At 42.7% G+C, this 22953-nt stretch overlaps 1 protein-coding gene across 3 annotated transcripts in view; it reads left to right on the forward strand.

The window, feature by feature from the left end:
• The first annotated feature begins 633 nt into the window (after positions 1-633).
• Positions 634-22953, forward strand: part of trit1 (tRNA isopentenyltransferase 1) — a 38147-nt gene continuing 15827 nt past the window's right edge. The window contains exons 1-6 of one of the 3 annotated variants that reach the window (XM_072370943.1): positions 634-807; positions 16193-16333; positions 18629-18727; positions 19206-19363; positions 21780-21922; positions 22053-22164. In XM_072370943.1, coding sequence (XP_072227044.1) covers positions 649-807; positions 16193-16333; positions 18629-18727; positions 19206-19363; positions 21780-21922; positions 22053-22164 — 812 coding nt within the window. In that variant the 5' untranslated portion in view covers positions 634-648. The remainder of the gene's footprint in view (positions 808-16192; positions 16334-18628; positions 18728-19205; positions 19364-21779; positions 21923-22052; positions 22165-22953) is intronic. The other 2 variants (XM_072370944.1, XM_072370942.1) reach the window with 2 other exon arrangements.

Raw genomic sequence — 22953 nt, forward strand, 5'->3', positions numbered from 1 at the left:
CTATGTATGAAGAGTAAAAAAAAAAAAAAACTAATAAATTCAATGGTTTGACATCCTAAATGACTTGTCCTTTTTTAACTTGAACATTGAATGTAACATCGTGCGTTTTGAGCTAAATCTGAGTTTCGTTGTGTTACATGTTCCCCATTAAAAGCATATGAATGAATATCCCTCCCCCTATCCCTTATTGTTTCTCAGCAGTCTCCAAGGCAACCAGTCCTGGCATCTTTTACCATGGCAACAAGCATCTCAACTCACTACTGCAGAGCACAGCAGGTATTGTTTACTAGCTGTGCGGAAAATGTCCTCCGTAAAGCATTTTAAGAACGTGATCGCAGTGATGCGTGCCCAGATGCTTCATCCAGTCTGTTAATGGATGTTCTTGGCTGATAAACTGTTTAACCAGGCTTGAATTGAACCTGGTTATTGAGGGGTTAAACTGTGGGAGCCAGTCAATAAAACTCAAATCAGGAAGGCTTAAATGTGAAAATCTGGCGAAATAATCATAAAAAGGCTATTTCCATATGAGCGCCTATCAACCAACGTCTTCACAGTAACGGCTGCCTGTTGCCTAGTAACAGAGCCCACCTCTCATGTCTACACGGATTGCGCATGTGCGTGAAAGTCAGCTGGGCACCAAGCAGCATCATGGCGGCTTCCACTGTCGGTGTGCAGCATGCCTTACGGAGAGCGATGGTCCCGTCTTTGGTTGTGATTTTAGGAGCTACCGGTACCGGCAAGTCCAAACTGGCCATCGAGATCGGACAACAGCTTCAGGGAGAAATAATCAGCGCGGACTCCATGCAGGTAGGATACGTGTTGACACGAAGAAAAGCGCACAAAGTCCTTGACAAGGCAGCCATTATAGCTTGGGTGACACACCGGTAATGTGGAATAATTTGAGCGTAGAAGAACAAATATTTCGTTTGTAAGGGGGAGTTGGAGCACAGTTGAATGTAAAAGAAGCCCACAGTCAGTTAAGCTAGTGTTGCCGTAACTGTGAGTTAGCAAAAAAAGGGCTAATTTTACTGCGACAGAGGGCAAGAGTTGGCGGGACGTGTAAATGGTATTACGTTTCTATGAGAAGCAAGATGTAGCGGCTTCTAACGAGCGCTGAAGGACTCCTTCGATGCATTTGAACGGCGTATAAGTTGTGGTTCCTAGATGTTTCGAATGTGTTAGCCGCAGTCTGAGCTACCCGTGTATAAGAGGCCCTGCAGAAACATGGCAGCTGCAGAAAACACGTCACTCAGTTTCAGTCAGAAATGCGTAAAACAAAAAATCAGGTCCGATATCTCGTGTTTCAGTGAAGTAAAACTAACGGTCATCTGCAAATCTTTTACTTGTCGACCATAACAGACAGAGCTTGGCGATGATCCAGGTTCATCTGACATGAAGGCGCATAGTGACACGGGTTCTTTTGTTAAATGTTAGTTCTTATATGGGGCATGAATTACCTTTGAGTCACATCTGTTTGCCTCTGCTTGGTTTGATATTATCCAGTAACTCAGCACACTGACTTTTTACTCATTCATCTCAACATGTGACTTTGGGTCACAGCCACAAATTGGCGTATATGTGATTTTTATATGTATATGTGAAATAGTTCAACCTCAGATATTTACCTGCGATAAGAGAGACTCACTTGATTCCATGGAAGAAAATGACTGTATCAGAGGCAAGAAAACTCGGCCGTAGTTGTCAGTTGCAATATTAACGCATTGAGATCTGATGCAGCATATGAGAAGGCATGAGCGCATGTCGAGCAGGTGCCTCTGATCCCAGTGGATCAGAGGAAAATCTGGTATTTATCTTCAAACCCTTTGCTCCCCTTTTTATCCCATCTTTTTGGATCCAAAGGCCTTCACTGTCATGACGCGGAAGCGCTACAAAATGTTGTCCTTGGTGGCTTAAATGCAAACAAAGACAATAAACCTGAAACAGCTAAAACAGCAGACAGTTGCCCACGCGTGAAACTGTGACTGGTAGCGGTATTAAGTTACAGTTCGTTTCATATGCATCCAATATTGCCCTGTTGATCTTGAAGACGTCCTTTGATTTCAGTGTAAAAACAAGGCAAATGAAAAGCAGTTAAAATGCATTTACTGTGTGTTCTGAGATGCAGCCCGTCACTAGTTGTGTAATACAGTGAGATATTAATTTAATTGAATTATATTGTTTAAAGAAATCTTTTTGCAGCAGCAGCATGGCTAGTTAGATTGAAGAAAAAGCCTTTTGCACACATAGTCTGCTTTTTTCGCCCACCTGCTTTCAGTCAAATCTTTCACCTGACAAAAACTGTTGGGCACAGGGAGCTTTCACGCTCAGTCGAGGGTGCTTTCCTAATCCGTCCGTTCTTTGTCATATGGAGCAAATTTGAGCTTTTTTTTCCTCCTCACACTTTTTCACAGTAGAATAAAAGATGAACTGGGTCCATCTGATCTGGTAACCGGTGCGAGGAGCGTTTTACCAGCTGATGAATGAGCTGTGGAATTATCCCCCGTATTTCCCAGGTGTCAGTGGGCTGGTTTGATACCCTGCTGGCAGTAATGGCAGGCTTGTCACAACTAACGATGTAATTCATCAGTTTGAAACGATATTTTCCATTTGTTTTGCACCGTTTCATTGAGTTGACTGACAAAGTCACAGATTTGCATATCTGCTGTGAGAAAGTTTAAGTTCGTGAATATTTTCACGTTCTTGTATTGTTTCCAATAAATGATTGTTACCTATCCTAGGGGGTTAGGAAAATTGTTCCATTAATAGTAGGTTGATAGCATAGTAGCAGCTTTGAAAATGAACAGAGATGTTCAGGTAGCTATTCGCAAACATCTGTATTAAAAATGATCGTCAGAGAAAATGTTGCAGCCGTGACGACCCTAAATGCAGCACAGTAAAAAGAACACCACTGGGTGCTGGAAGTGAATCGGTTTATCAGATTGTATGTACGGTGGCTCTGAGTGGTCAAGTGTCTCTCGGGAAGGCATTTTGCTGATGTCAAAAGAAATAAAAGCAGAAAATCAAACCGGTTTGGAATATTTTAATGAAGGATGAAAGCTTTGCATCAGGTATGTTAATGTTGAACATGTGACTAAATGCAAACTTGGTACTCAAAGGCTCATAGAGTAAATGCCGACTTGAATGATGAGCCATTACTGTCTTTTATTGCAAATCCAGTCAGTAGCTTAGGGCTGTATCCTGCATTTACATAACAGCCCCTTGGTGTGTATCGTATGCCCCTGTGTCACTCGTGTTGTAGTGTGTCCTTAAAAGTTGAAGCTGACTTGGTTTTAAACCAGTGCTCCCAAACTTTCCCTCGCATCCTCTCAGAGGCTCCACAGAGAGTTTTTAGTTATACGCTTTGGTTAATTGGGTATCGGTCAGGCAGGAAGTCTCCAGGAAATGAATGTAAGCCAATGTAATGTGATCTGTGGGGATGGAGACACGACTGTGTGCGCACATGTGTGTGTTTGTCTGTGTCTGCCAAAGTGGCGGCACTGGAAAAACTCTCACGCTCGTCTCATTCGCTCTCCGCTCTCGCAGCCCCGCCCTGCCTGTTGGTTCTCAGGCTCTGTTGCCACAGCAACCAGAGTGCACGCACACAAAAGAAGAGGTTGGGTACCAGTTTGAGCCTGGGTCACGTCAGAGCACAGTGCAGACACACACGCACAAACACAAATTGGAAGTGACAGTAATTCCAGCTAGTCACATGTGCCAGTGTCCAGCGGTGATTGCTCTGATCTGAGAGGAGCATCCACTAACTAATCGCATCCTTCATCACCTTCCTACCTCAGCACCACCGTCCCTCCCCCATCTTCCTTTGCATTGTCCTTGAGTGTGCCTGTCTCTGTGGGGAGGGGCCTCCTCCAGCAGTCACCTGGTAATGGGTAAACTGGGTTACACTAATAACATTTCAGCCCAGAATATCTTCACGACCAGAAGCTCCGGTGGAGAGAAGCAGTGGCCTAGTTACAGCATGGCAGCCCCAGCCACTGTCTCCACAATCCCTGGCCTTGTCGATACCCTCCTGTTGGTGTGTGTGACAGTGACAGAAAGTGGGAGAGACGTGCAGACATGGAGTTAGCGAGAAAGAGACTGCTTATGTGAGAATGAGGCTGTGTATAGGCTAGAGCTGGCCTGTGTTGTCTTTGGGATAGGAAACAGTCTGGTCTTGTTTGGGAGAAAGCAGCATTGTGCTGAGCTGGTGCACATTCAGCGCCGTGCTACGCCGGCCCAGCAGCTGATAGTGAATGGGTACGCTGTGGCCACTGGGAAGTGTCTATTGTCCTGTGGAGAATTGGTTCCCACACTCCCTAACACTCCTATTGTGTTACCGTCACCCCCTCCTGCCCCCGGCCCATGCCCCCAACCCACAGTTCATTGGACATGCAGAGGGATATTATTCACTCATTAAATGAACATGCTATCTATGGCACACACACAAGTGCCTCGCTGTACTGTTAGTGAATGGAACGCTGGCTAATGGTGTGAATCTGTGGTTCCCAAAGTGGGGTCCAGGTAACAGCAGGGGTCCCTCAGCAATGTAGCTGTAGCTGGAATGGCTGCTGTTAGCATTTCACCTCACCTTTAGCCTCACCTCACCTCTGTCTGGCAAACTCTTCTCATAAGGTCTCAAAAGTCCTAAATTCAAAGTAATTTTAGGCAGAGAAGATGAGATGCGCTACAGTACTGTGTAATAGTCGCGAGCCCCCTCGAGCCAGAGCGTCTTATACATTTTATTTTTTTTGTGGACATTAGCAGCTTTTTCACTCATTTTTTCAGTTCAGTCTTTATATCGGAGTATTTTCAAAAGGATTGTCTTGTTTTGTTTGTTAAGCTACTAAATAACCCTAAAGCATAAAAAACCTCAAGGGTGGAACTAGTACTGTCTCGCACAATGGACAACTCTGTAAGGAGGCTGTTTTAAATTGTATCTTTAGGCACTTTGTTACATCAGCCCGTCTTAAAGACACGTGTTTTAATTTCTTTAGTTGTCAAAGATAGCAATTTGAAATACAGCCCCCCCTCCCCAGCTGAAGGCTAAGGAACTATGTTCAGCAAATGAACCGTGTCTGAAAGTGATTTCCTCTCAAATAGGGGGATAAAAACCCAGCAAAGACCTGACACGGACCGAGGAGATCCATCTGCTGTCCACTGAGGCCTCATCAGAAATGATGGAGGCAAAATAACAGCGGGTCTTTTCGTGTGACGAACACTCCTCAGAGCTCAGGGCTCAGCACCGTTAAAGCAGTGTGGGATCATCTTGAGAGAAAACCAAAGAAAAGGCAGCCAGCATCCAACGAAGAGCTTTGGAATGTCCTTTAAGTAGTCTGGAGAGCTGTTCCTGAAGAAGACTTAAAGAGATGACAACGGAGCTCGTCAGAGTTTTCGGGCTGCGTTGAAGAATAAATTTACTCGCACAAAATATATTACGGTCAAGCTTGTTAGAGTAGTATGAACTGTGCTATGAAAATATTAAAGAAATACTCAAGACTTGCACTCAGCACTGTATAGTCAGATGAAATCCAGAACTAGGCCAATAGTACAGTGCAGTCTTTACTGTACTAAATATAACTGGACTCTGTGATGTTTTTCATTTGATTTCTAAAGGTTTATTTTCTTGTACAGCGCGCACAAACAGGCCGTGACACTCTGCTCTAATAAGCCTTTCATTCAAACCCAGCTGACATGATTAGATATGGCTGTTCAGATTGTTCCCCCTCATGTTTAAAAGATGCCAGCTGAAAGATCTGCACCATTGTAATATTTGGGAATACATTAAGTGGACGTGCACGGCGTACGCTGTGCGTCGGCGTCCAATCACTTCCAGCTGCTCTTAAAGTGCGCGTCAGGCTTTGATGTGTGAATTTCAAGGAACGGCACACGTGGAAAGCTTCTCGCCACCTGCTTGAAATGCGCAAGAAGCGAGGTTTGACGGGTCAAATCGGGGCCCCTGTTGAGCTCTAACGGAGACATTTGTTAATCACCTCGGGGGAGAGGTGGATGTATCAAGGCTTCACTTACCGACAGCACTTTCCGAGGTGTTATTGGTAATAAAAAACGGTTGACATGGGCGGTGACAGTAAAGAGGCAGACTGAGTGATTCATGTGAGCAGCGCTCAGACTGAAACATTAGACTGGTGTCTCTTGAGCAGGGGTGATCGTTATATAAGCTTTGTGTTCTGCTGCATTATATCAGTGAGGTGTAGTGTGGATTCTGTCACAGTGGAGACGGTCCCTGTTTTCATTCATCGTGTTGATCGTCTCTTGCTTTTTCCCGGTACAACATTCTGCAGTTCAACCACGGTTGACTTAATTGTTAAAGTTTTTTGCACGCTTGGGTATGATGATGAGCAGGAGGCAATTCATGATGCACCGAGATGCAAATCTTACAATGCTAATTAGATAATGACCAAGATTCTTTTATGTAGTGATGCAGTCTTGAGAGATTTTTGTCATTTCTTCCTCTGTTCTTAACACTCGGTATATTTAGGACTCCTAAATACAGTTGTAGGCTTGCTTTATGTTCCGTATTCACTATTCACCCTCTTTGCCAGTTAAATTTTTTTTTTTCTGTTTGGTTACCTTGCAACCTGGAATTGAAATGGGATTTTTGCTGGATATGAAGCATTTGATCAAGATGCAATTTGCTTATCACTCGAAGGTGGAAAACATCTTATTTGTGAGACAAAACTGAATGGAAAAAAAGGTCCAAAAAAAGGCTGCTGTTCTCTCGGGGTATGTCAAGCAAGAACGGCCTCCAGCTTCTTCAGACTGGGTGGGTAGAAGTAATCCCTCATTCTCAGTCAGATTGAAATATGCGCTTTGACAAGGTTTAAGGTTTAAACTCCTGGAGTACTGCTGTAGCTGTATTTTTCTGGTCATTTTTGTTGCCAGTCTCTATTCTGAAACTGTTTTTTTTCCTCAGGAATGTCTCTATATGATCCATCATTCTTTTCATTCTGACCAATTTGACCAAATGACTGTTTTCTGTATGGTCCCTTACACCTTGATGCGTTTTTCCAGGGGTTAGAAAGTACTAATGATCTCAAAAGAGGCAGACATTCAGGGTGGAATAGAGTTGTGTCAAAATGTTATTTTGACCAGAGCATGTGACAGGCATTTCATTTAGACCTCAGGAAATTGTGTCAGCCTGTGAAAAAAGGACATAATAAGTCTCCTTTTAAGTAGTGTTTTTTTTAGGTCACTCTTGTGTGTGAAGCCCATCTTTTTGTAGTGCACGACTAAAAGTGGTCCATTGAACAGACACTCCAGCCTCTGCTGTTGAGCTTAGGTGCTCCTTCAAGCTTACATTTGGTCTCCCTGTAATCTTCTTCTTGAGTTTGGATGCTCTGCCTCCTCTTGACAGGTCTTTTTATGGTGCAGTTTTTTGTTTTTCCTTTTCACTTCACTTTCACTTTCACTTCACTTTCACTTTGTTGTATTGGTTTCATTACAAACAATCCCAAAACATATCCATTTCAATTTCACATTAAAATGCAACGAAATGGAATGGCTGTCGGGAGGGACCCGTCCGAGGAGCACTTGAATGCACAAGGGAGAGTTTTGAGTAGCGGTCTCTGCTTGGGAGACTTTTACTGATCAAAACAGAGGAGGAACTTCCCATCTAAACAAGGCTGGACAAGTCTCTTAAGCTGAATAGTTCAATAAACGGTGCCTCGAAAGTAAGTAAAAGTTCATAGTGCAACTATACTAAACCTCAGGGCAGTATTGAAAAGGTAAATCCAGAAATAAAGATTTGAATCACTCATCACTTTCTGCCCTCCAGACAAAGCTTTTGCACACTGATGTGTGCTTTCTCCATGCTCACTCAAGTCCTCAATGCATTTATAACATGTTTTTATCTCAAAGTAGGCTGTTACGCAGCAGGGTGTAATAAAAAGGAGCTTGCAAGGAGGAGGGATGGGTGAGACCGGTGTGAGGGTGGTATCATGCTAAAGGACCATTGGAAGCCGTGGGGGCCAATTTAACAGGTCATGCACACGCATGCACCGCTGCTTTGGTTTGTTTTGTGCTCGGACGTGTTGGAGGCCGCTGACCTTTTGCTTTGTGGCGCGTCTGAAAGAAGGCGCGTTCTCTTCAACATGAGCTGTGAAAAAGGAGGATGATTTTTCAGGCTTATTCGTTTTCTGCTGCATGTGAAAAAGAGGCCTGAACAGCAGGGAAGCTGTCAAGTGTCATCTTGGCCCTTACAATCACGTAAAATTGGAGCGAAGCAGGCCTTTTCAAGCGAAAATGCAGAAGCTTTACTGTCCCCTTCAGTTGTAAATATAGAGCATGATGAACATGCCACTGTGATTTGAGCCCTATGAGGGTTGCATTGGTTGTTCAACACACACATTCACTGCCACCAACTGCTTATCTGCGTATTAAACACATCCTACATTGGATAACTGCACAGCTATGTGCTATATCCCTCCAGTTCACTTCCTCCCCCTCCCTCTGCCTCTCAAACTGTCTGCTGTGGCTATGACCTGTCTGGGCTTTGACGTATTTGTTTGTATTGTAACTCAGGCAATGCTGCCTCCCACAGCCAATATATGATGCATCATTTTAAGTCGTCTAAGCCGGTGTAGGAGCTCGCCAAAAAAAAAAAAAAAAAAGCGAGGCCTGATGAACTCTTATTTTCACTGTGTGTGTGTTTGAATTACAGTGTGCGGGTGTGGTGATGCGGTCACCGCTACAGTAAAGCAGCAAGGGAGAGGAGGACAGCAGGATGGAGGAGGAAGAAGAGAGGGGGGAGGTGGGGCTCCAGCATGAATGATTTATTAGTCTGGCATTACTGGGCCATTCCCCACAGAGAGACAGCGCAGAGGAAGATGGAGAGATAAATTGTTGAAGGATGGTGCCTTGAGGGAAAGAATAGAAAGGGTAAAAAGAGAATCTAAGCAGATAGGTATTCATTTGTAAGTGTAACAGAAGAAAGGATTCAGAGGGAAAGATAAAAACAGTGAGCCAGGGGTCAGGACAAGGAACTGGAGCGTCTGCAGACAGTGTTGACTGATTACAAGTGACCGTTAGGATCAAAGCTTTTAGCATTTGAATATTTATGTCTGGGAGTGTCTTTATTAGATGTTAAAATCTGTTCTTTTCTCTTTTTGTCCTGTGTTTATCCTAAGAAAGAAAGAAAGAAAAACAATGAAACATAATCCAGATCAAAATGGGCTCACTGAAATCCAATTTGTCCCTCATGTGAGGGGCCATTTCAGATCACGTACTGCTGAATCAACGGGATCCTGCCGATCCCACGTCTAGACTCGGGCTGTCCGGCGCTTCAGAGCACCTATCAGATACACGTGCTCCTTCTCTCATTGCAAATTATGCGCGTTTCCATTCAACCGACTTCTTATTCAGGCTTGTGCTAATTTGAATCTCAGCCTCAGGATTATGAGATGATACGTTACTCTGCTTCAGTCTCATAACACTTAACGCCCCGTCTCATTTAACTGGTGTAGGTGAGTTAGCCTCATTTGATTCTGCTGAAATTGTTATCCAGCTGGAAGATATCTCCACTGCTGTTGACCGTTTCCTGCCACGGAGTCCAACTGGAGGAGAGAAGCGCAGCCTGTAATATCTCCTCCCCCGTTCACCTGTATTTCACCCTCTCTTGTCAGAAGGAGTTGGGATTCTATTGAGTCAATGGTACAAATGCAGCTTTTGAATAGACGGAGTGAACTCATTGAGCCATTGGCAACAATGCGAAATGGCTTTTTAAAGTGGCTAAAGGTCGTAGCTTGTAGAAGCCTTTCACTTTTGTAATAATCCAGTTTACTGAGTTGATGTGGAACGGTCAGGGGTGGTGAGCAACTTGTTGGTGTTGATGTATAAAGTGACTTCTCATTTCTTCACTCTCTCAAGCGGAAAATGTGTGAATGCGTTCATCTTCACCGACAGTTGCGTGGAATGTTTGCTGGCTCACTTTTTAGATGGACTACAAAGAGTCTTCCACTGCACTGAAATGCACACGAAGGAAGAAGCTTTATCCATCATTTGCACCCAGGACACTAATGAGACATTCTAAGTTTTTTTCTTCTTCTTTTTGGAGATTGTCCACAAAAAAAGAAAAGTATTTGTACACTTTTTTTGTGGCTGAGTGGCATGTTGCTGGCTCATGAATGAAATTTGGACTCTGTGAAAGCAGCATGTTGGTGGAGCACTATTCTGAAAGTTCTGAGTCACTTCCTTTTACTCTTTTTGGCCCTCTGCGGATCTTGGTCTGTCTGAATGAGTATTTGTTCTCTGCGTCTCTTTAATTTTTCCTCACTTCTCTCCCGATCTCATGCCTTCTTTCTTCCCCGTGCTCTCCCTCCCCTTGTTTTTTTGTGGCAGAGGAACAGCTGTCTCGTGCAGGGCGTAAGGTTGGCCGGGCTGTCCGGCTGCAGGCTCTGCAGAACCCAAACACTGAGCTCATTGTCTCACGAACACACACACACATCGGCCACATGGCCACATCCATTTAAGAGCGAGACGAGGAGGAGAGGGCAGCTGAGCTCACATTATCTGGGCTTTTATTGAAGTATATCGAAGTGAATTACGACTTTAGGAATTAGAAAATCTTAAGATGACTTGTTCTGTGAAATATTTCCTGAGGGGACTTCACAGGAAACAGCCATTATACTTCTTTCAAAGAGAAGAATGATGAATGTGCCATCCCTATGCTGCAATGCCATGCATGCATCCATTTCCATGAAGATAATGCACATTATTAGAAATTGTGCTAAGTGGATTTTCCTGCTTGGGCCTCTGATGGTGTGAAACACGACCAGAGCTGCGACCAGATGACCTCCTCTGCATGAATCAATGCTGCCCTCGTTTTGTGTCTACAGCCATATTCTGTATCATCCATCACCCATCTATTAGAAAATGATTTGCATCATTTCAAATATTTACTTAAAAAGCACTCCAGTTTAGTCTTCCAGTTTCCTCCAGAAGACTTGTAAACACCATTAACTGTGTTGATTTCTGCCTTTGATTCTTTTATGACTCTGAGCTCGAGCGTCGCTGCAATTTGTAGCTCATTTCCAACCGCCTCGCTGGAAGTCTTAATTTCTTTCTCATTTTCTGTCTCATTTGCAGCTTTCCCCTCAAAGCGTTTCTCTTTTTTTTTTCCCTTCTCCTCCTCGCATCATCCACACAAGTGGCTCTTTTAATTTTTCCTCCTTTACACTCCAGGTTTGCTCTGCCTGTTTCTTACTCTGGGGTCTCTTTGTCCCCTTTATGGAGAAATTTAAATCGGCACAATGTGTTTTTTGCAACAGTCCCGCGTGAATGCACTGTAAGGCGTGGTTACGTAATGAGTATTAGAGAGGGTGCTGCTTTTTCAAGATAGTAGGACGGGACAGTTTCAGGACAGGATGGCAGGAATGCTAAGGAGGAGGATGGATGGGGAAGAGGAAACTTAATTAATGCTTGTGTGGAAGAAAGACGAGCTGGGCGTCAAAGTGAGATAAAACTTCCTATCATATGCTCCTCACATGATGAGGAGTGTGTGATATATTTGAAAACTGATGGTAGGTCGGATATTGTATGGACCATGTGTGTTTTTAAATAGCACATCTGTCTTTTTCTATTTGGGGAATAAGTATTTGTGACTGGGGGGGCTGTCGGTCTTCAAATGAAACGCACATGACACGGCCCTCGCTAACTGTCTTTCTTTGTATCTGTTTCTGTATCTCTCTTGAAGTATTATCTCCCATCCAACTCTCATCCTGTTTTCTTTCTGTACAATCTTATGTGTGAGTCTGTGTGTGTGTGTGTGTGTGTGTGTGAGAGAGAGAGATATAGAGAAAGAGAGCAGCGGAGGCAGAGGAGGGGTGGCGGTTAATGTGTGCAAATTTGTCAGGGAGCATCCTGTCCTCTACAACAAGTACACAGTGCTCTTCTGTGCCTTATGTACATTCATGCCCTTTTTTTTATCAAACTCTCATTCTTCCAAAAATCACTCCAAATCTTCCTTGATTTTCCTCCAATCAATCCATTCATCCATCTATCCAAGCCTTCCTTAGCTGACAGCGGTGTCGTGCAGAGAGGCCGTGAATAATTTATCAGCCCGGGTTGCTCTGCCCTGCTCCCCACTTTTGGCGTGCCACAGAGCTGAGGAACATTTGGTGAAGCACACGCAACCCCTCCCCCCCACACGCACGTTCACCGAGGATATCATCGATAGTCCCGCACAACTTTATTGATCACTGGGTGCACGATCCGAGGGTAAGAGTCTATCTTGTGACTGACATGAAATTTAAGAATCGGATGACAGGAAGAAGCCTGGTGGCATAATTAGAAGGTACTGGAGAGGATGTGGGCGCATCTTTGACCACAAAATTCTGAAGAGCAAAGTCGAGTTGGTATGACAACGCGTTTTCTGGCTTTTTCATATGTGGTCTACCTTGTTCTAAATGGAATTTTTCTAAAAATTCAACCAAAGCTTCGTTCATGAATTAATTTGAACTTTTTTTTTTTAGACGACTACAAAGCAAAGGATCATCTGTGTCTTTACTGACCGTGTCGAGAACATATTAGTGACACAGTTCAGGGAGATTCAACACTCGGCAGACTGATTAGCAGAAAGTTGCACCCGGACATGACTTTTCCTGTCTCGGTGTTGAGAGATCTCAGTGTCATATCTGACACCATCCACCACTACAATTGGTTACAAAAAAGCTTCAACTTAACACTGGGATGGAGGGTGCTGCTTCAGACTGGTGTAAGTGATATTTGTCTGATAGATTTCAGTTTTCCACTTCCCAGAATCTGTTCTGTTCAGGCTCCCCTCCTGTGGAACCAGCTCCAAGTTTGGGTCCAGGATTTAAATTGCACTTTTTGCTTTAAAGACTAAGCTAAAAAAAATGTAGCTCTTTGATAGAGCTTTTATTTTGTTACATTTATATATTTTGCCATCCTTAGGTTTTGCTTTTTGACTTTTGCTCTTATTACTGGTTGTATGAATATTTCACTGCTGTTGAAAACTGCATTACGGTCTTGCTAATCTTGTAATCTTTTACTCTGTTTTATTACTTCTCCCATTCCTGTTTTTTGTTCTTCTTCTCCCTTTTGTTCAAATTGCGCTTCAAATGCTTGAAAAGCATCATACAAGTGGTGCTGAGTTGAGTTGAGAGGAGGTGGAGACACCTGCCAGTGACAGTGCAGGTGTGAGGGGTGTAAAAATAGGCAGCGGTCGCTTCAAATCATTCTCATCCGTGTTCTCTGCTGTATACACATCCAAGCTCCAGCTGCAGAGAGGGGACTTTAACAGGAAATCCAGGCTTATTTGGACCCGTGCACCTCATCGGGTGTATTCATTTGTGCTTTGGTTTGTAACCACCGTGAAACAATTGATATTTAATATTATAGCACCTATTGTTCTCTGACTTTTGCTTTGTTGTTGTAGACTTTTACTAATATTTCAGACTTTTTTCCTGAGTTTTCTTCCAAATTCTTTACATTTCAAAGTTCACCAAGTTGAGTTGAAATCGCTCTAATATGATGGCACTAGGAAGACTTGTGATTTGTCTCAGGGGTTGAGCACATTGCCAGATCTTTTAACACTGTTTTTGAGTAGCTCTAGAAGAATATGTTTCATATGTCAGCACTGCATACTTGATTCTCAACAAGAAACGATGACGCGTCAAACTATACCTGGGCTCATTTAGAAACTTCGGTTAATGCTGGTCCTGTTTCTGCCTGATGAAAACTCCCCATCCTCTGCTATGGCACGGCATCTGTGTATAGTCTACCATCAACCATTCGAGGGGATATGTTTCAGACTCAGAAAGTGAATCAGCCTGAAGCTGCCAGGAAAACTTGAAGGAACCCTCCTGAATCACATTTTTTTTCTGCTTAACGGGGGGAGAAAAAAAAGGGAAAAAAAGGACGTCTTCAGCATTTCAGTGGGAAATGCATCCTTTAATCATAGCAGTCCTTAGTTATTCAGACTCCCTCCACAGCGCAGAAGTCTTATTTTAACAACATGAATGAACAGATGAATAAAGTAACTTGACTTTAACTGGTGAGCTGATTTATTTATTTATTTTTAATTTCTCGCTATCATTAAATATGACAAAAGATCCAGTGTGGAAAGCCAAAGTTATTTTCTCTCTTCCGACATGTATATTTTATCACATTTTTCTGTGGGGTTTAGTCAGCCGGGATGGGTCAGAAGTGTTTGAAGTAACGAATCGGAATCAAAAGTTACACCTGCAGTTAATATTTGATCGACCAGTTAGCGTCGATAACCCTTTTCAGTGTTAATCAAAAGACACATTGCTCTTCCAGTACCCATAGAAATGTCCTCACGATATTCTTCTTTGTCTTAGACTTCAGGCCTAAATATTCCAACGTGCGGTCAGTCGTGTCCATGCGCCGCACGTTAGCGTCAGCCTTATGATTGACCGATTGGGGTCTTCTAAGGCTGATGACGATACCGATTATTTTGACATCAGTCTTAACTGATCCCTGATATGTGCTGCCGTTTTTTTTTTGTTTTTTTGGATAGATTCTTGAAGCCGATATTGATTTTTCTCCCTCCATTTACATGATAAAAATGACACAACAACAACAAAACATATTCACAGTAGCAAACGATGTAGAACATTGAAATATATAACAATAGAAATAAACAATCTTAACTCTTAAATGTTTGTGCACTTTATGTAGCAGCATGAGGCCTTTGTAGTGCAAATGACCTTCCTGAGAAGATTTGTTAACAGTAATACAACAAAAAAAACCTCACCTTTCCTTAAACTTCACAACACAGGAAAGACGTATTTGATAGTTCTTGTTTTATTTAATTCTTCTTTTTTTTTTGTTACTGTGACATAAAAGGCCATCTCTGAAGTGCTTTGTAGATGTATTTTTTTTCACATCAGCTCTAATGTATAAGCAGTATCTTGTCAACAAAGCAGTGATCCTTAACTACTCTGTAATAGAGGGCGTATTAACCTTTTGAACTTGTAGAGTATAAATTCTTTCCTCCAAAATCCCAATGATTTTCATGTCAGATCTCGTGGTGTTTAACCATGTTAGCATTAGCTGTTGCACTTCTTTCTATGCATTTCTCTGTTATAAATAGCTTTAGATAGACGTGTCTGCTCAATTAAAAAAAATAAAAAAAAGACGTTTGAATGTAATGTAATTCCCATTTTCCCTTTCATGTAGCAAGTCCAACAGCAGAGAGCTGAACAAGACACCTTAGCATCCACTAATTTCACAGTTGTCATCACCCGTTAGTGTACGATCCACACATTATATTTAGATACTTTTTGGAGAGTGCACTTGTGGAACAGACAATAAAGCCGCCTGTTCCTTTCCCGCCACTGATTACATTACTGAAGTCTCATGACTTTGGCAACATATGCTCGACTGTAACTGGAGAGGGTAAAGAAGAAGGGGGGTAAAAAAGTGTGGACACACTGCATATGCAATGATATTCTTATTCACCAAACCAAATGTGAAGCAGGGTAGATTTTCTTTTTCTTTTTTACCAGACTCATAGATTGAGAATTCAACTCTTGTTCTTATATAAAAACTGCAAGCAGAGACATGAATCACAGAGTGCAGGTAGGTGTTTGATTTCCATAATAATCAGAGACGTGCGGCACAGGAGAGCTTAACTTTGAAGTCGGGACCTCTCGGAAGAGTGGAACAGACTAGTGTTGTGCATCCCCAGACATCCCTTTAAAAGTCCTTACTCTGTGTGTGAGAGAGACGAGCCCGACAGACCGCTGTGTGACACCCAGCTGTCACATTCCATGAGGGAGCCCCCTTGCTGGGTGATGGAAAGTGGAGTGTGTGTATGATAATATGCTGGAGTGATCAGAGTCACTTGGAGGATGGACAGCGCTTTCCTTTCTCTCCTCTGTAATGGCCCTGCTTCCAGTTTCTGACATTGACAAATACACTCACACACACACCTTCCTGTTAGCATAGGTTTCAATCCGGCGTCCTATTGGTTCAATGGACGCCATGTTTCTAGTTATGCTCTGAGTGTTATGCCTTCTTGGACACAGAACTCATCATTATCTGAGCACATTTATCTTACCCTTTGATGGTTGTTATTCAGTTGTCATATTTACTAAGTCTGTCTCTGTCGGGTGCCTTTACAGATGTCTACTCTTGTTATTCAAGTCATTCTGTGTCATTAGCTATTCTCTTCTGATCATTTTGTACCCTGCAGGTGTACCAGGGTCTGGACATCATCACCAATAAGGTTACAGCTGCGGAGCGCGCCCAGTGCAGACATCACATGATCAGCTTTGTGGACCCGTTGGTAAGCAACTACACAGTGGTGGACTTCAGGAACAAAGCCCTGGCCCTAATATCCTTTCCTGGAAACCTGTGAAAACAGAGGAGCAAAGTCTTCTGTCACATATTTCCACACATCGCTATCACCCCTGTCACATTCCACCCCTCCACCAGATTATTTAGTGGTAACACTGCACGGGGGGGAATTGAGTGGATTTGGCTCCAGTTAATTGGTCTGAAGGCATTGATGAGAGAGTGTGAAGAGCTGACATGTCCTGGTTTTGCCAGTGTGTCTGGCTGCAGATGTTGCACTGAAAATGAGAAGCAGGAGATCACTAGAGACGGTATTTATAGAGGAGTGTGTCTGGTCTCTGAAGCGTCTTCACACATACACTTACACTTACACACACACACACACACACACATGTACAGCACAAAGCCTGGGCAGTCACACCCTCCCGCAGACACTACCCGTCACACAGATGTGGAAAGAGGAGGCGATAACAAGAGAGGGTATTAATAGATCAGGATGGCATGCGCGCACACACACACTCGTCTCTCTTTTGCACACGCACGCTCACCAGTGCAGCGTGGAGATGCGGTAGCTCCAAGAATAGGCTCGGTGCAGCCCGAGTGTGCTTGTGGGAGGAGGGAGACATGGGAAGAGATGAACACAGATTAGGAGGGAAGGAAGTGGCATGGAGGGTTTTAACTTTAAAGCGAAAAGAAGTCACCAGTTCAAGCACGTAGGACCTGGCATGGCGTCGGGCTGACGTTCCCGCACTCATCGTGCTGTTCACTGAAAGTCTTCCTCTGTGACTCTGCTCTCCAAATTTCCCCTGCTTGATTTTACTTAATGCTTGTCGTCTGCCGGCGCTGAGATGCAGCCTTGTGTTTGTGTGTGTGAGTGTGAGTAAAAGGAGGTGAGTGACGATGCCTGATGGGCCTTTATCTTGTTTGAGTGGTTATTTGATTATCCCACAGCAGAGGGGGTGGGCAAGGAGAAGGAGGGAGGAGGGGGTGAAGAAGAGGTGCAAGATGTGAGAAGATGCGACAGAGAAAAGAGACGGAGCCAACAAGGTGTGGCACCAAAGCCCTCGTCTGTGTGACCACGAGGTTTCTCGCTTTCAGCACTAGTGCTGTTTTGAGTCTGAGAATGAGAAGCCCTGGAAAGATTGATGAAACAGATTTGAAGTAGTTTTTAAATGTATTAAAAATTGGCTTAGCTGTATATCTTCAGGCCATATGGAAATACTGAAAGGACAGAATGAGACGTTTAAAAGGTGAAGACACATGGAGGGTTTTTTCACCACAGCAAAAACTGCTTCTCTAAGGAGAGGAAACGTGGCTCAACATCTGCTTGGTCTCCATGATCCTGCCCCCAGCACATTTTTTTTCCTTTGCTCTGGCTCGAGAAACAGTTGGTGCCAGAGCTTTGGCGATCGGAAAGGGGAAAAAATAGATTTTAGGTTGGGAGCTGGCTCCAAACCAACACTGGAACTGCTTTGGTTGAAAAAAAAAAAAACCTCAGAACAGTCATGTGAATAACAAAGTACTCCTTCCTCTACGTTCTAAGGTTATGTACCAGGACATAATAAAAAAACATTTGGTCCTTACCAGGTCTAGAAATTTGGTGAATACAACCTTCAATAATCAACGCACGTGACGGGTCGACTCGATGAATGCGAGGTGTTAACATGCTGTGGATGTAAAACGGTCTTGAATAATTACCCTCCACCTCCGTGCTTGATAGTTGGTATGATGGATTCATGCTGAAATGCTCAGCTGTGCTGCCAAATTCTTTTTAGGGAGCAGACTTTGTCCGGAAGCCCTTCCAAACAAGCCATACCTGTTCAGCCTGTTTCTAATTGTACTGTCATGAACATTAACATGCCAACTGAAGCCCGAGGAGGACCAGATGCAGCTCTTGGGTTTTTCTCAGTTTCCCTGAGCATTACACCATCTGACCTTGGAGTGAACTTGCTTGGACGTCCACTCCTGGGAACTCGCACCCGAACGCTTCGGACAAGCACACTGCCAAAACCTCTGCTTCCAAAGCTGCGGTCTCTGCTGTTCGAGTGCATTTGATCAGCAGCACCTGGCTGCTATTTACCCTCTCAAGTCGTTTAGAAGCTTTAATGATTTATAGAATTTTTCACACTCTGCTTCTATATTTTGGCTTACTTATTGTTAGATAAAAGAAACTGTGTCTCAGAGTGACTTGTTGAACTAGAGCCAGTTGGAGTTGCTTATATGTAATTAAGGCTTGGAATTTACCATTTGAGCTCACTTTGAATATTTTTCATTTTTTTAAAATATTTCATTTGTTCGTATATTCGTGTCCAGCTTCCTCCTTAACACTCCTAACATAGATGACATGCACAGCAGAAACAAACTTCCAGTCATTGTTGGAGGGACAAACTATTACATTGAGTCTCTGCTGTGGAGAGTTTTGCTGGATACAGGGGTAAGTGCACAGATAGATGGCAAAATTCTGCTTCACTTTGTCCTTCATATTATTTTGAGGCTGTGTATATCATAATGTGATATATATATATATATATCTTTTTTTTTTCTTCCATGTGAAATTACGATTTCTGCAGCCTCAGTGCTGGCTGCTTTCACAGCTAAAGAGAATGTAATATCTTAATGGCTTAATTTTAGTCCGGAAGCTTCCATGAATTGAATTGAATTGAAAAGGCTGTGACTTTATGCTGCATAATCATGCATGTTAATGATACTGCCTGGGGTGTTTCTGGTCTTTAGTTCTACTGGCACGGTATATTATTCTTGACGCAAAGCAGCTGTCCCTGAGGAAAATGTTGACGTGTAAAGAAAGTGAAAGCAGCACTATGTAAAGGCTGGAAAAAATACAACAACAACCTAACGATGAATCAAATAAGATAAACAAATTTTAAAAAATGAGATAAAAGCATGTCTCACAGCAGGAGAACGACGACTTGGGGGATGGAGAGGATAGATCTCCAAACAGGAAGATGGAGCTGGAAAAACTGGGAGCACCCGAGTTACATAAAAGATTGGCCCAGGTGGACCCCAAAATGGCCGCCATGTTGCACCCCAATGACAAGCGCAAGATAGCCAGGTGATACAGCTGGTAACTGTGTGGTGGACATGTTACACTGCATTGTTTTTTTGTTTTTTTTAGTGAACACGTGGTGGTAATTTTATCACCTTTTGTGATATGAATGTGTGCTTATCAAGTCTCGCTATATTGTAATTTTTCTTTGTTTTCAGTGTTTTAACTAGCGAGTATTTCCTTTTGCTAGCTAGTCAGGTGGCTAATAGCAAAATAGATTGGCAACAATAGTGAACTTTGTGGGTGGGAATTTTTTTTCTTTTAATACATTGTAATGCCCAATATCATTGGTCTCAATTTTAACTGTTAACTAAAATGTAAACCTAGCAAAACTGAACAATTGGCTTGAAGTTTGTTCCTGTTTCCTGCCGCGTCATGTTGTTAGCATGTTTGAGATTTAGTGAAAATTATTTGGACTGGCTTAGCTTGTACATATAGAACAAAGGACATTTGAAATGTAGTTTGTTTGAAACAGTATATGACATGGCTGTTCAGCAGTAACACCCACCTATTTGTCGAGTAAAACTGTTTTAGTTGTTTGGCAAAACTGGCGTTTTACTGAACATTAACTCAAAGTTAGTAGCCTGTTTTGAAAACCTTTTATCAGAAGATGTTACATGTGAACTGAACATGGCTTTCTTTAACTTCCAAACCACATTAATGATGTTATTGTAGTCTAAAATATTTTATTTGTGTCTATGTTAGCCCAGCTTGTCATTTTTACGTTTTATATTTTTCAATGATTTTAACTTCAATAATTCAATTTCCTCTCCTTAATAAAGTATTATTCAGTTTAATTCTGTTTCAATTCAGTAAAATTGTAGATTGCAACTGCAATTCTGTAAGTACATCATTTGTCCTTCAGTAGCCTTTGATGGGGTTTTTAATCAGTGGTAAAACCAGTTGATGGATAGCTCAGATACTGAAAGACCTTGTATTCCATCAATGGAGTTGCAGTAATTTCTGCTTCAGCACCGAATATGTCATGTTCGTAAGCATAATAACAATGTAGGACATCCAGTGCCAAGTGATGGAAATCATCTCACAATGTTATGTCACAGGTTAAATGTTGAGTTGGTCCCTAAAAGAAGGCAATTTCAGGGTTTTTTTCAGCTGCTGAAAGGATGATTCTAAGGAAAAACTATGTACTTTGTCAGCAGTTCCTTGAAATTTGTGGCCATACCACGAGGTAACACAACAAATGTGTTTGGTTATTTAAGATAAACGCCTGTATGAGGAATGCAAGGCCAGATCTGAATGCAATTCAAAGCAGAAAAAACATAATTGGCTTTAGCCTCGGTTGATAATGTGGTGTTGTTGTGACTCAAGCTGCGTCAAGGGTCCACTTTTCCCAGAGCACGCAGAGCCCTCATGCAGCAGCAGCCTTTCAAACAGATCCATTTAAGCCGCTGATGTTGCTTCCTGTAATTTTTGTATTATTTTCACATCTCGGCACGCTGTATATAGCTGGAAAAGTAAAATAACGGCTTGTCAAAATACTGTTTAATTTGTCTTGAAGTACTTGACAAAAACACGTTTGTTATGCCGAGGCCTTTCTGGAACAGGGAAAACCTTGCCACGGAAAACTGTTTCCGTGTTTCAGAGTTCAGGCACTTCACACTCTAGCTAGCTTCCCATTTGGGATGAAATTGCAGATAGTTTGTGTCCTACCATGTGTTGCGGTAACTTGTTTGCATGCCGTGTTTTGAGTTTTCTCATGCTTTGTGTGAGGCTTTGAAGAGCTTGTGCTCTCCCAGGCTGGCAGTTGCATTATACCGGCAAAGAGGGTCACGTTACAAGCGTGCACGCACGCACACGCTCGCGCGCACACACACACACACACACACACACACACAAACACGGTGTGATGAGAAGCAGAATGCACTCTGGTCTTTTGTGTGTGAGCAGGTTAGGTTACCCTGCTCTTTAACTTGACAGGAGACGACAGGAATCATCTTTTCCTCATAACCTCAGTGTCTGGTGACACGAAAGGATGTGATTTGCATTTAAATCTTAAACATAAACTGTGTCCTCTTGAGGAGAGGTGATTTCATACACTGGTTGTTTTTTCATAATCATGGCTTTGCTGTTGTTTATTTCTTCATTTGTCCTCAGGGAGGGTTTGTGCTGCAGCATGTGTTTACATTTATACAACTTAATCTGCGCTTTAAATTTGCTTCTCATAAAGGGAGTTGGAGGTTTTCATTTACACTGGATTTAGTGGATGAGTGGGTGTTTAGATAATCTAATTTCAGTTTGCCTACTGAGACCTGGTATTGGTAGAGTTGAATGCAAACTGACAGTATGGGGGAATCACAAGTTTGTGTCAAACATCTGAGAAAAGGAAGTTGGTTTGATTTGGATGTACAGAATTTTTAAATTTGAGTTATATTAACGCTCCATTCGCATGCTTCATCTCCAGAAGTCTTCAAATCCACGTGGAGACGGGCATCCCTCACAGCCGCTGGCTGGATGAGCAGAGGGGGCAGGAGGGAAGCGATGGCCTTGGAGGACCGCTGAGGTACCCAGACCCCTGCATCTTCTGGCTGCACGCGGACATGGAAGGTAAGGACAGAGGTTCCATTTAGAACGCGTTGTTTATAGAATTAAAACTGAAACACAGAGATGACACGACAGATGTAGGAGCTTAAATGAGGCGTATGATTAACCCTCATTCTGCGTTTTTTTTTTTTAGCTCTTGACAAGAAGCTCGATGGCCGTGTAGATGAGATGCTGTCTGCAGGGCTGATAGAGGAGCTCAGAGACTTCCATATCCGATACAATCAGCAGAAAGTCCACAACGACGGGTAAGGAATCTTTCTTTTTTCCTTTGTCTTTATGTTGTGAAATTTTGGCTTCGTCCCATCTTCAGTCCTGATGTTTGCTTAAGATAATTCCACTTTTGTTTCATTTTAATCTGGGACATCACGTCTTATGATGGATCCTTTTGGATCTTCTTCATTAGCCCTTACAAGTCCCCGTTTAACCCCGGCGTCCACTTTACCCACAATGCAACTCAACTATCAATATTTCCTTTGGAGATTTATTTGTGTTAATGTGCATGAGTTGCTATCCTCCAGCAGAGTTGAGGAGGAGGCTACAGGGAACTAATAAGATCATTTGTATTTTTCTCCACACCCCCAGTTTTTTTCATTTTCGGTCTTGCGCTCCTCGATAACATCTCTTGAGGCAATTCACCAGACTTGAAACGGCTCACTATGAAAGTGTTTTTCTGCCTCCCCGACACTGTGGGTACAGTTGAATAGTCAGAATAGATTTCCTCCTATAGTCTTTGCCGTAGCAGTTTCCCTGACCTTAAAACATTATGAGATTAAAGAAAGATACATTTGTCCTCCTCCTCAGTACTTGGGGAAAGACAGTAACAGGAACTAATACACATAAATCATATTTTTTTTCAACTGAATATAGCATATTTTTGGTTAGAATAAAAGGAAAATAGAGAAAAAAGGAAAGAAAACGTCCCAAAGTGAATTATATTGCTGTCGCAGGCTGCCCTTCCGGCTAGTAAACAGTGTAGAAAATAATTGTCACTTTAAATGTTGCCACCGCAAGGAACTGTGCAACAGATTTCTGTT

This window comes from Leuresthes tenuis, unplaced genomic scaffold (genome assembly GCF_036924035.1).
Source record: "Leuresthes tenuis unplaced genomic scaffold, fLeuTen1.0.hap1 SCAF_18, whole genome shotgun sequence".
Classification (NCBI taxonomy): Eukaryota; Metazoa; Chordata; class Actinopteri; order Atheriniformes; family Atherinopsidae; genus Leuresthes; species Leuresthes tenuis.